General features: G+C 53.3%; 1 protein-coding gene across 1 annotated transcript in view; it reads left to right on the top strand.

Moving 5' to 3' along the window:
* The first annotated feature begins 10,656 nt into the window (after nucleotides 1-10,656).
* LOC103816498 (vascular endothelial growth factor receptor kdr-like) overlaps nucleotides 10,657-13,509 on the top strand; it is a 125,968-nt gene continuing 123,115 nt past the window's right edge. Inside the window, exon 1 of the mRNA XM_030228894.2 lies at nucleotides 10,657-11,395. Coding sequence (XP_030084754.2) covers nucleotides 11,332-11,395 — 64 coding nt within the window. The 5' untranslated portion in view covers nucleotides 10,657-11,331. The remainder of the gene's footprint in view (nucleotides 11,396-13,509) is intronic.

Genomic DNA, 13,509 nt, shown 5'->3' with positions numbered 1-13,509 from the left:
AATCTGCACTAATAGAAAACACAGAAAATGCTTGGTTTTTAAAACAATTTTTGTAGAACAGTGTTAGATTTTTCTACAGCACCTGGGTGCTTTCATGCCTATTAAATTTTAATACAGCAAATAAAATTGGCAGAAATTGCCTTGTGAAATGCTCCTTATTACAAGGTAGCAGAATCTGCCAGATTGTGCTACCTTGGTGCATTTTGAAGAGCCCCTTACTCCTGAAATAATCCCATGAAAGTGGTGGGAGCACTTTTGTGTGCCTCTGACAGAGCACCACAGCCCTGCAGAGCTGGAGCAATAAACCCAGCCCAGGTGGGGAACAGAGATGTGCTACATTGCACCCCAGCATTGCACACCTCCAACAATCATCTGTCTCCTTGGAAAGATGACTGTGATTTTCAGATCCTGCACCTTGCCTTTTCCACAGGAATTATCCTCCATTACAGCTCCACCTAGGAAAGGGGAGGGATGCTGCTGTCAGAACAGACCAGACCAATCTTCCTGCAGAGGCTCTGGCAGTGCTGGTGTTGCCAACTGTTGGCTCCAGCAGGTGGAAATGGGAAACCTTCCTGAAGGAAGGGCTCAAAGGGCAGCTGATTTCCTCAGTGCTCTGGGATAATGCTGAGAAGGAAGAGGCAGCTCTTGGCCTTGGAACACCCCTCATCCCACGGGTGCTGGCAGCAACCCTCGGTGGCTCTGCAGCCAGGGCTGCCTCAGAAGGAGCTGCCAGCTCCATCCTTCTGCAGGCTGAGGGTGTCCCCAGGGAAATCTCACCTGCTCGGTGCCAGTTCAAGGGCTGAGAGCAAACCAGGGCAGTTTGCTCCTCTGAAAGGCACCCCTGATCCTGTGGGGATGGTAAAGGAGAGCCCTGTGGATAGAGTAAGGGTGACACACTGTGTGGACACAGAGAAGTGCAAGTCCTCCCCTCCTGCCCAACTTTTTTTCAGAGGCTTGGTCCTTTTTTCCAACATCTGAGTGAGGACTGAGGCAAACCCAGAGCAGTCCCAGTGGAGATCCCCTCTGGGCCCCTCCTGAAGAAAGGCTGAGGCTGCACTTCCACACCAAGCACTCCCACCTTGGATGAAGCCAGAGCAAGGGGCAATAAATCTGAGGATGTCCCTGGATGATTCTAGAGAAGAGGAGAAGTTTTCAGTGACCTACTAATTGCTGCCACAAGCCTCTGAGTAACACACAGCACCCAAATGTGCCTTTAGCTGCAGAAAATCCTCCAGCAGCCCGTGTGGCCTCAGCACTGCCTGGAGAAAGGCAGCAAGCCTGGCTCAAGTTGCTAAAGCTCAGAGAAAAAAAGATGAAGTAGCATTTTCATGGTGTGGTTTCATTTTTAAGCCATGCTATGAATGTAACCCTTATCTGAGAAAAGTACAAGCTCAAAAGGGGGATCTCAACCCTCCCTGCCAAACACAGCAGCAGAGACTGAGCCAAATGCTTGGACAAGGAGATGATAACTGAAGGAAGCAGATGAGAAATGCACAAGCCAGTCTTCAGAGCCCACCTTGCTGATTTTTAAATCCTTGTTTCCTACTGAAAGCCCTTGTTATTCCACCTCTGTCATTCCGAGTAGGAAATCCCTGCAGTATTTTCCTTCTTCCTGGTGCTCAGAAGACAAAGAGCCTCTGCAGAGAAGAGCCTTGTGGCATTGTTAGGGATACCAGGGCTTTTATAAAAGCACTGTTTGTTCCTTAAAGGCTGGGAGATGGCAGGTGCCTGGCCTGCAGAGAGCCCAGAGTTTGGGGGCTTTGAGAAAAGAGGACCAGCACTTTTTATTTTTACCTGTGAGCTTCACCTGTTACTGAACATCCTGGCCAGGAAGAAGCAGGACTGCCAGCCATGGGTACAGGTTTTACTGGACTGCAGCTCCAGTTCAGCTTGCCAGGGCCCATTGGGCTCAGCCCCATGCCAGGGGGCCACGGGAGGCTGCAGTGCCATCCTTCTCCTGTTTAATCCCAAAGCACATTCCCTCCTTGCTGGCAAATGTGGGATCCTGCCAGGCTGAGGCTCCTTGCTCAGGATAACCTCAGCCCCTGTGTCACTGCAGATCTGGAGCACAGCTCTGATGGGAGCGTGGGCAAATCCTCACCCAGCTGTGCAGAGGAGGAGCAGGACATGGAGCCCCAGTGGCTTTCCCAGGAGCACACAGGGGAGCTGTGGAGCAGGAGCAGTTTGGATCCCACCACTGGATCAGAATGCCCTGACAGGAGATGGTTCCTCCCATCCCCCCTGTCCTGGATTGCCAAGCAAATTGTATCTATTTGCCATCTGTATGGCAGCTGTCTCCTGTTCAGTGGGCAGTTTTCCTTATCTCTTTCACACCCACTCTTCCCTCCAGGGAGACCCCTGCTGATAAGAGGCCATTGGATGTCCCTGCATGGCTGATAAGAACTGCAGCATCCCATTGGGAGATGTGAGGCCAGAGGGAGGAGCCAAGCATTCCTAACTGGATATAGTCTGGAGATTCTGAAACACCAGCACAGCTTCTCCACTGGATTTCCCAGAGGAACAGCAGCTGCCTCTTCCCCTGGACCTTCAGAGGCAGAGTGCACCCTTCTCCAGGATCCCTGCTCCAGCAGAACCACCCCTGGCATTACAGGAGGGCTGAGCCACAATTCCAATGGCACTGCTGCCAGCACCCTGACCCACAGGGTGTCAGGCTGTGCTCTGACTCTGTTAGTATGGGTTTGATTTACTGCATTGTTTATTTTATCTTTTTATTTTCTTCCCTATTAAAGAACTGTTATTCCCTGCTCCCATATTTTTTGCCTGAGAGCCCCTTAATTTAAAATTTACAGCAATTCAGAGGGAGGGGGTTTGCATTCTCCATTTCAGGGGAGGCTCCTGCCTTCCTTAGCAGACACTTGGCTTTCCAAACCAAGACACCACCTCTGACATCCCACTGGGTCTGAGTCTGCTGAAGGAGAAATCTGGGGAAAGGGAAGAAATGGGAAGAACATAACTGATTTATTTACAGCCCAAGCAGCAGAACACACTTGCTGAGAACAGCAAGGTTTCACCAGCTTTTTTCTTGGGAAAGGACATCCAAGAAATGTGTGCTTTATCTCTGGAATTCCTGGGCAGAGAGTGCTGAAGGAAGGGCCTGAGCAGGGCTGGGGACTCCTGGGGACAAAGGAGGGCCTGTTGTCTCCAGCTGCACGTCAGGCTGCTCCTGAGCACAATTCCTGGCCCTGAACTGACTCATTGCTGACCTTGCTGGGAAGGGCTCTCACATCCAGCCCTGCCTGCCTGCAAAAGCCATTGTGGTCTCCTCAGATTGGATTCCACTCAAAGCATGGATGATGAACAAAGTGGAATACTGCTGCTTTCCTTCAACACCCAAAGCCTGGGATGACCAGGAACTGGACAGACAAATGAATCCTGCTGTCCTTCTATAAGCTCTCCTTGCATTTCCTCCTTAAATTTCCAATTAACTGTGTCAATGTCTTGTTTTTGCTGTGCCCCAGGGCTGCACCAAGTCCTTCCAGCAAGAGGAATCACCACAGCCTGGAGACAGGTGCCCATTTTCCTGGAGCACTTTCTGTTCCTATCCAGAGCTGTTCACAGCTGCTCTTCTCAATGTGACACCTGACTCCAGGTAACAGGGGAGGGGGACAGAGGAGGCTGGCAAAGGTGGTGGAGCCAGGACACGTTTGGGATTCCTGCTTTGAGGTTCCAGCCTGGTGGCTGCAGCTGCTGGCCCATGCAAGGACAACACTGACAGCTCAGCCTTTCTATTGCAGTGGGGCACAGCCACCTTTGGGAAAACTGCACCATGAACAGATTCCCTCTGGCACTTCACTAATTCCAGCCTGTCCTGTCAAAGGTGAAAGGATTTTTACCATCCAGTTTATTCACTGCTGGTGATGTTTCTTGGTGTAGGTTCAGAGCCAAAGCTCATTAAGGGCAGTGGGAATCTCCCCATTCCCTTCTATTCACTCCCACTGGCCCCAGTTCAAGCTTTTATTCAGTCCCTCTTGGTGAGGACAATGCAGATCAGTGATGGCAGCTCCACTATCAGGGTCTTTGTGCCACCACGTCTCATTTCTCAAACCTTCAGCACAATGTGCACTTGTCCTCAGCAACTGCTTCCTTTCAGATCTCAGAAATAAATAAGTCCATGGAAGAAACATTTCTTTTGGCCCTGCGCTGGCTGAGAGCTCATCTGCAGACATTTTAGTTTTGGGAGACAGTGTCCCTTTGATTCTCCCCATCATCTCAGCACATCAACCTGCTATTTTTGCCTCATGGCTGCACTGAGTCATGGAGCTCGTGCTGGTTTACTTTGGAGCCAGAGCATAAAGCAGGGATGATCCCAGTGCTCACCCTATGGAGACAAGGAGCATTTACTTGTGGAATCTGACAGAGCTGTGGCAGCCCAGGCACAGGAGGGCTGGGCACATTCCTGGGGCACCTGCAGCAGGGAGGAAGAGCAGTGCCAGGATTAATGACACCCACACCTCTGCTGGATGGGACTGGGACAGCTGGGGCTGAACTGGGAGCTCTGGGGCTGAACTGGGAGCTCTGGGGCTGAGCTGGGAGCTCTGGGGCTGAACTGGGAGCTCTGGGGCTGAACTGGGAGCTCTGGGGCTGAGCTGGGAGCTCTGGGGCTGAGCTGGGAGCTCTGGGGCTAAGCTGGGAGCTCTGGGGCTGAACTGGGAGCTCTGGGGCTAAACTGGGAGCTCTGGGGCTGAGCTGGGAGCTCTGGGGCTAAGCTGGGAGCTCTGGGGCTAAACTGGGAGCTCTGGGGCTAAGCTGGGAGCTCTGGGGCTAAGCTGGGAGCTCTGGGGCTGAACTGGGAGCTCTGGGGCTGAGCTGGGAGCTCTGGGGCTGAGCTGGGAGCTCTGGGGCTGAGCTGGGAGCTCTGGGGCTGAACTGGGAGCTCTGGGGCTAAGCTGGGAGCTCTGGGGCTGAGCTGGGAGCTCTGGGGCTAAGCTGGGAGCTCTGGGGCTGAGCTGAGCTCTCCCCACTGGCCTGGCAGGGCAGAGCTGGGGGCACATCTCACCCTGCTCCAGATGCTCTCTGTGGCTCCTGCAGTCCCAAGGGCTGAGGAAACAGCCAGGAATGCTGATCCAAACCTCGTCCCAGTTTGGATTAGGCAGCAGGAGGAAGAGCAGCATTTATAACATTGGTTTGAAACCCTTCAGAGCAAGCAGTGGTACGTGGTAAGAGCTGAGTGCTAAACTGGTGCCATTCTGGTGCCAAATTAAAGAGTTCACAGCACACAGCCTTGTGCTGTTGGCTGCATTAACCCCAACACTTCTGGACTGACATGGATGGGGTTGGATTCATGCAAACACTCGTGGTTTTCCTGCCTTGCCACTGTCCAGGCCCACCTGTGCTGCTCCTCCCTCTCAGCTTCCCTCCCTGCACTGCTGCTGTTTGAATCATTTGACTGGAGACGTGAGCAGGAGCCTCCAGTGGGAGGGAATGTCTGCAGAGCACCAGGACACAAACCATGCTTCTCATTCCCAGTCTGAGTGGTAAGAAAATCCTGCTTTATCCCCACAGACATAGAAGGAGTAAGAAGGGAATTAGAATCCAAACTAAAATAAATAAAACAAGCATTCTTGGTCGCTGGCTGAAACCCATTTTTTCTCACACTTTGAAGTTCATACTCTGGCAAAGGAAAACCCTGCACACAAAATCTGGCCTCTGACTGAGGTCAGTGCTGGGAGAAGGTCTGCATGAAGGTGCCTCAAAGGGCTGGGATATTTTCCTTACCTGAAATGCTGTGTGTGGACAAGACCTGGCTCAGGAGTTTCCTCCCCATTAGGTGGATATCTTTGTCTTCCTGCCACAGAGTCTGGCAGAACAAAGCAGATCAAACCCTGTGCCTGTCTGCTTTTGTTGATGGCTATTTATTTTCCTTACCATTGCTCTTGTTTTGTTCTCTTGGCTCAGAAGTCTGGCTGCTGCTCCAAACCAGTTAATTCTCTGTAAGAGCTGGATGGGCCCAAGGCCCACATTATATTTATAAGCTGTAAGGATCTTCCCAGGCAGACTCAGAAATAAAGGATTCGAGTCAAACAGCTACAAGGAGATGCTCCAAAACAACCTCAGAGGGGGAACACGAGAGGTGGAACATCAGCCATTCCCCCATGCTGAATTTTAAGGGAACATTCCAGCTCCTGCAGCCATGGGAGGGGAGGCGAGTGTTCTTCATCCTTTCATCTCCCATGTTTGCAGCACCAGGAGGAAATGTCCTGCTTTCCTCTGCCCTCTGAGCATGTGTTTGAGGAGCTTTCCACTCAGGCTGATGGAGGGAAGGGCAGCAGGACAGGCTGGGGCTGGGGCTGGATGCCCATGGCTGGAGGGAGGGAGGGACCTGTCAGGATGGCACCAGAGGGAAACTCCTCATTCTCCACAGTTTTTATACAAAAATAAAATCTCTTGCAGTATATTACTTTATCTATACTTTGCTGTTGTTAGAAGTGACTGGCAGGCCTCTTCCAGCTTTGAATTATTCATAAAAACCCTTTTTTGTCGTTGTTTTCCCTTCTAGCAGAAAGCAGAAAGTTGCAGGGAAGCTCTGTCAGTGGCTGTGTGTGCTGCCTGTCCCTCCCTGTGACACTGCCACCCCACAGAGGACACAGGACGTGCCCATGGCCCTGCTGCTCCCACAGCTCCCTGAGTGCTGCTGGGAGCCTGGACAAAGCTGGCCAGGAAATGTTTTTCCCAGCTAGAGAAACATTTTGTTCCCATTCTGTGCTTGAGCCAAATGGGGTTTTCTTGAGGCCTTTTTTTCTTTTTCTAAACAAAGGAATAAGTAAGCAAACACGTCTGCAAGGAGCTGATTGCAGTGGCCAAAGCTCAGCCCCTGGACTTGTTGAGGAGTTTGGCAAGAGGTGACAATTCAGTTTTCTGACCCAAACCAGGCTCATGACTCAAAAGCAGGCCTGGCACCCAGGACATCACCAAGCTGCAGGCAAGGCTGGGATGGTGCTTCCTTTCCCTGGAAAGCCCATCCCTAGCAGAAATGACTCCAGCCAGAGCTCTCCCACAGAAAGTTTCTGTTTTGATAACATGCCATTTTCCAGGGAAAAATATTTTTATCTGAAAACTCTCCACCCTGTTCAGCCACAGAGTGACAATGTGAACTGGGATTTCCCTGCCCAGGGGCTGGAGGATGTGTGCAGGGCACTCAGCCTGGGCTGTGGGCAGGGGCACACCCAGCCCTGCAGCTTTCCTGGGAATGAGGGAGCACTGCTGGCACTGCTGCTGTCCTGGAGGGAGGTGGGGCTGGGCTGGGCTCTGTGCCCTGGCTGCTGATGGCTTTGCTGCTGCTTGTGGCTCAGGGAGCACATCCCAGGTGTATCCATCAGCACCTTGCCTGTCCTGGAGGGCAGGAGTGCTCCAAGGCAGCCTGGGCATCCAATAAACAACAGCTGAGCTCAGGGGCAGGCAGGGTTTGGTCACAGAGAGCTGCAAGGCACCTTGGCAATGTTCTCTCTTCTTCCACCACCTCTGCCAGGGGCTCAGTCTGCGGGAGGTGGGACACTGTCCATCCAGGAAGGGGACAAGGATGTGCAGCACGGGCCACAGTGCCAGCCTGGGGCTGTGCCAACTCCCTAAGGCTGTCACAGCCACTGGAACCAAGATCACCAACATGGAGAAAGGACCTTCAACCCCTTGGTTTGTCCTCCTTGCTTCTCACTCTGTAGGCAAAGCTCAGCTCCGGGAGGCCACCCCAGCTCAGCCATGGCTGGGGGTCCCAGCTCTCTCCAACTGCCTTGGAGCCCCTTTGGAGAACAATTCCGTCCTGCAGGACAGAATCTGCCAGGGTTCTGTGTGTGCAGCTGACAGCAAAGGCACCCCAGGGCACCCACCCCAACACACAGGGCAGATTTACCCAGCTAAAACTCAGGATTAGGGACAAAACTCCTCTCTTCCCTCTGTGGCTGAGGGAGGCAAGCAGGAGCCTGGCAGGGAATTTGTGAGACAGGGGCTGAGTCAGGGGAGCCTGGCTCTGACTGCTGGAACTGGGCCTGGGAACCAGCCCAGAGCTGGACCACTCCTCTGGGATGGAGAGGTTTTACCTTTAAAGCTAAAAGCAGCACAGGATGCAATTCCAGACCCAATCCCCAGGCATTCCCTCTGTCCCCTTCCATGGATGAGCACCAGGAGAGGAGAGAGATGAAGGGAAGGGGTTCCAGCTCTGGAACTGCTCCGTGCCAAGCTGGCAGGAGGCACCACCACAACACAGGTGATCCTCTGTGGAAGGATTGGAGATACCACAGAGGGTGGCTGGGCATCTCCTGGGGTCAGCCAGGTCCTACAAGGAGCAGATTCCATACCCTGCAATTCCAGCCAAACTCCTGCAGGGCTCTGCAGGAATTCCCACCCCGGCTGTCTGGGACACAGACACAGCAACCTTCACTCCCCAGGGTGGGATTATTTTTATTTAGTTATGGTCACACTGCTGCAACTGCTGGGTGCCTTGCAAAGCCCAAAGTGCCTCATGAGGAAGGGAAATGACCTTTCCTAGCCCTGCTCCTGCTCCCCTGAGCATGGCAAGGCTGGTATTTGTTAATATGGGTAAAGAGCTCTGAGCTCCTGGGATGGAATATCTGCCATGGAAAATGAGCTGGGTTATTATGAAGAGTTCTAGCCCAGCTAGCAAATGGCTTTTCCCATCTGTGTGAGCAGAACAGGCTGCTGTGCCAGGGAAGTCTGCTTTCCTTTGGAAAAACTCTAACAGGTTGCTCCAGGCACAGGAAGGTGCTCAGGAACAAGTTGTGCCCTTCTTATAACTTTCATTTTGTGTATTATGAGGGGAAAATAAAGTATTATAAACTGAGGACTGCTTGACCAGGTTCTAAGACTGAATTGCTTGTGAAACAACACACTAGAGGCATTTAATCTTAATTAAAAGATCAATTACATTTATCAACAGATAAAAGATTATCTGGGGCATTATACAAATACAACACGATTTATTACCAGCTGGTAAGTAACCTCTAATAAATTTTTAAACACTTCCCCATAAATTACAAATAAACTACAGTCCTAGAATTATGTTGGAGTTTTGATTCTCCAGTTAAATTCATATGGGATCAGTCTTTACCATTATCCATAGTTATTTGGGATTCCTTTACTGTAACCAACCCATAGCTGGGGAAAGTTGTACGTCCTAAAAAATTAATTTTAGGCGTAGAAAATGCAATTTTTCATCTTGACAATGATCTGGGCATTTATATGAAGATCATGTTGAGAAAAGCATTCATGATTTAACAGTGTGCATGAGAAATGAAGCTTCTTGTTCACGAACCTGGGAATACCTGAGGCCTGGGTTCAATTTCCTGTTGAATTTGGGACAGGTGTCAATCCTGACCTTCTGAAGAGCCCATTTGCCAATGGTAACTCTCAGAACTGGACCTGTGTCTCCCTTTGCTCCAGTGCATGGCAGTGAAGAGCTCAGAGCTGGTATGGGCATTAAGGGTTCAGATTTTGGATTAAGATGAGGTGTGAAAAGGTCCTGTCACCAATCCCTGATCTCCATCCTGTAAAAGTCTGGTGCACCTGCTGGCTCTGCTTTTCTTTTGCAAACAAACTGAGCAAGAGGAACCAAAAAAACCCAAACCAACCCCATCAACTGAGGCACAGGGACTGGCAGTGCTCTCCTGTAAGGCTCTGCAGGTCCTGTCACACCAGTGTCCCCAGGAGCTCACCTGCTGGGATTGGGATTGTTTGGGTTATTGGGATTATTTACATTATTGGGAAGGACAGTCTGTGGGGGCAGCTGTGGAGCTTCCAGCACTCTCTCATTCTCAGTGCTCTTACAAGCCACACCTCTGATATGTGCACTGAAATAGCACAGAAGAGCTCCCTCCGGGTCACCTCCGTGCTGGCTGCACTCACAGAAGTGTCCCTTACGTGCCCTGGGACATCTCCTGGAGCTTTGTGACACTCAGAGCTGAGGCTGTGCTGGCCCGGGGAGCACCTGTGGCTGGAGGAGCAGCCCTGAGCCAGGACTGGGCAGTGATTTCCAGGGTGGAGGCAAAAGGGTTGGAGTGCCCATCCCTGCTGAAACCCTGCCTGGCACGGCAAGGGAAACGGCCCAGGGCCGGCTGGAGCCCGGGTGTGTGGGTGGAGCTGGAGATAACGCCCAGGTGAGAAACCCGTCAGGGGTCAGGGGGCAGCCGGGTAGTACAAACAACATCCCCGGGATTCCCTGGAACAGCCGACGCAAACGCGGGGTTTTCTCCGTGCCCCAAGAGCAAGGGAGTGTGCGGGTGGCATCCCAGCAGGGCACGGAGAGCCCAGACTGCTGAACTCCGGGTGAAGGGGCCCAGAGAGCGGCTCCTGCAGGGGACAGCCGCTCCTCAGGTGCCGTCTGTCCCCTTCCCGCTGTCCCTTAGCCTGGCACACGCCACCTCTGTGCTCCCGGGGGAAGGCACCTGACCCCGCGAACTCCGGCTTTGCAGGGACGGGCGATGCCCGCAAGCAGCTGGAATTCCCTTCTTTGCCCCATCTCAGGCAGCAGCAACAGGAAACCCAGGAGCTCTGTGAAATGACAGGGAGGGAGAGAGAGAGTGAAGTCCCCTCGCCTCGGCTGGTGACGTCTCTCCTTCCTCCTTTTTTTTTTTTTTTTTTTTTCCTGTCCCTATAAAGAATCTCGGGCTCGCATCAAACTTCCCTGCGAAAGCCCCGGCGAGGCGGAGGGGAGGGGGACAGGCAGAGACAGAGCCAGGGCTCCGGCCATGCCCCGGCCCCGCCGCCCTCCTGCTGCCCGCCCCGGGCAGGTGTCCCCGGGCAGGTAGAGCCAGGTGGGCTCCGGGCAGCTCCCCCTGCTCCTGTCCTGCCGGGAGATCTGTCCTTCCCGCCGGCACCTGCACCTCCCTGGAGGAGCCCATCTCAGAGGAGGCTCTGCCACCTTATCCAAACTCCGCGCTGCGCGAGCAGCCGCCAGCAGCGAGTGCGGGAAAGTTTTTGCCAAACTTTTTCTGGTGTTTTTGCTTTGCTTTCTCACCCCTCGAGTGACTCTGCGCCAGCCAGGAGGGCTGGGGAGGCTTCCGAGGCACAGCAAGGTTCCCCCCGGACACCGCAGGGATCGGAGAAACGGGGGAAAAGAAGGAATCAGGTGATTGCGGAAAGGGGGTGAAGGAAAAACCCGAGAACCTCGGGAAGAAGGGAAGGCAAAGACAACCCGCAGCCCCGGGATGAAGCGGTGAATGGAAAGGACAATTTAACTGGGATCAACAAGTGGGAACTCCTGCGCGCCTCGTCCTTCCCGTCCCTTCCCCAGTCTCCGCCGCGAAGGAAAACTTCTCCAGCGGGCTCGGCTGCCTCGGGACCCGCAGCGGGACCGGCCCCGGGATGCTGCCCCGGGCCAGCACCCTCCTGGCCGTGTGTGCCCTGCAGGGGCTGCTGCTGCTGCACGGTAAGAGCCGCCCGCCCCGGGGGCGCCGGGCGAGGACGGCCCGCGGGGGCTGCCCCGGCCCGGAGCGGGGCCGTCCCTCGGGGGCCTCGGAGAGCGCTCCGTGATGCTTTGCTGAGCTTTTCCCCGCTTTCTGTGCTCCTCCGGCTGCCCCGGGAGGTGTCGCCCACCTGAGAGCGCCGGGGCCGGCGGGCAGGTGTCACCGCTCTGTCCCCAAAGCCTCGGGGTTCGCACCTCCGTTAAAACTGATCTTTGGAAATAGAGGTGAAAACACGAAACCTCCTCGAAGGTGTCGCACACCTAGGTCAGATTTTAACGGGTGTTCCCCCTCGAGGTTTGGCCGCTTGATTAGAAGTAGCGACTTGGAGTGTTCACCGAATTGTGGCTTTCTTCCCTCGGTGCGGGAGGTTTGGGTTTGATCGCTCGAAGCAGAGCTGAGGCTTTCAAAGGAGGAGCTGGCTGCGAGCACCTGGGCTGTCCCGCTGTCCTGGGCTCATGCTGGAGCTGGGGGCACAGACATCACGGGCATTCTCTCTGACATTCCAGTTCTGATTCTTGAGATTTCAATTTTTGAATATCGGTTCTTTGATATTTCAATTTCTGTACACGTGGTGATTCTTCACTGCCTTCCCCTCCTCAGCCCAGGTGCCAGGTTAGATCCCCTGCTCTCCAAAACTCATTTTCCTTTGCAGCAAACTCCCCGTCCCCCCGGATTTATTCCCAATTTTTGCTGCTATCAGAAAAGCCAAGAGGCAGGTTAATGAGATTTGGGAGAGCTTTTCCATCTGCTGTATGACTTTTCATTATCTCATTAAGCATGAGGATTTTGCTGGATTACTGAGCTATTCACTCATGACGCTGCAAATTGTGTAAGGGAGATGGGCTCTTGTTTATTGGGGAATTCCTTCTGACAGAAAGGACTTTTTCATTTTTTTTGGTAGTGGATGTATTGCACAGCACGAGGCTGTTGTTCTTCAGCATATTATATTTTCATAGCTAAGTGGATAGCTTCTGGAAACACTGTGGAGCATCACTGTCCTTGATTTTCTTGGATTCATTTAGGGATTTAATGTACTCCTCCTGCAGAAAGGGACTGATTGGCAGGCACAAACCCTGGGGAATTTCACATCCTCCCCACAGTTACCTGCAGAATAAATAACTAAGCCTGAGCTTGTCTTCCCAAGGGCTTGTCCAGCTTTTCCAGGAAAAGCTGAAGCAGCAAACCTGGCAGGTGGCAAGGAGCCCCTGCAGCAGGAATCCTCAGGATCCGTGGTGTCCCCAGGGAATCTGTCCTGTGCCAGGTCAGCCAGCAGTGCCCACACCTTGGGCAGCACCTGGACCAGCCCTGGGAGGATTCCTGAGCTGTGCTCCAGCTGGCTGACACGTGCAGCAGCAGCCAGCTGCATGCTTTGGGAGCTCCAACCTCTGCACAGTCTGGAAAATCCAGTGTGGATTTCAGAGGCACAAATCACCACAGGATTTGGTGGATCAGAGGAATGATAAAGAGGGATTTGGATATGGTAGAAAATGTGGTGTGCCCAAGTGTTCCTGAGGCTTAGGGTGGAGTACAGGGAGTCCAGGGAGAAAATCCTGGTTGGAGATGGTGCCCACATTTCAGGGCTGCTCAGATCCTTCCTCACCAGGTTCCTTTCCTGATCATTTCGGCCCCAATAACCTTGGAATTTGGTCCAGATTCCTTTTGCCATCAGTGCCAGGCACAGAGGAGGCCAAGAGAAGGCAAAGTCTGTGTCCTGTGGCAGAGGGAGGGAGGCAGGAACATCCCTGTGCCCAGAGGGGCAGGTTAGTGAGGGACCTGGAGCAGCCCTGTGGATGTCAGGAGCTTGGCTCATGTTGAGGAAGAGATAAAACATCAGCACAGCCTCTGGGTGCCCTCCTTGGGCTGGAAGAAGGGGGAGACAGGGCCAGGAGGGCTGAGGATTCAGGATGGCACTGGTGTTAGTGAGGAGTCAGCTCCTCACCACCTTGCCCCCACGGTTCCTCTGCAGCCCCGAGCTCAGTGAAGCTCTGCTCCACCTCCCAAAGCCTGGATTTACCCCTCAGTGCAGTTAAACCTTCCCTGGATCTCTGTGGCCAGAGTTAGGCAGGGCTGTGCTGAG

This window comes from Serinus canaria, chromosome 4A (genome assembly GCF_022539315.1).
Source record: "Serinus canaria isolate serCan28SL12 chromosome 4A, serCan2020, whole genome shotgun sequence".
NCBI lineage: Eukaryota > Metazoa > Chordata > Aves > Passeriformes > Fringillidae > Serinus > Serinus canaria.
The sequence above is the reverse complement of the archived record's forward strand: the minus strand, read 5'-3'. Positions and strand labels throughout refer to the sequence as shown.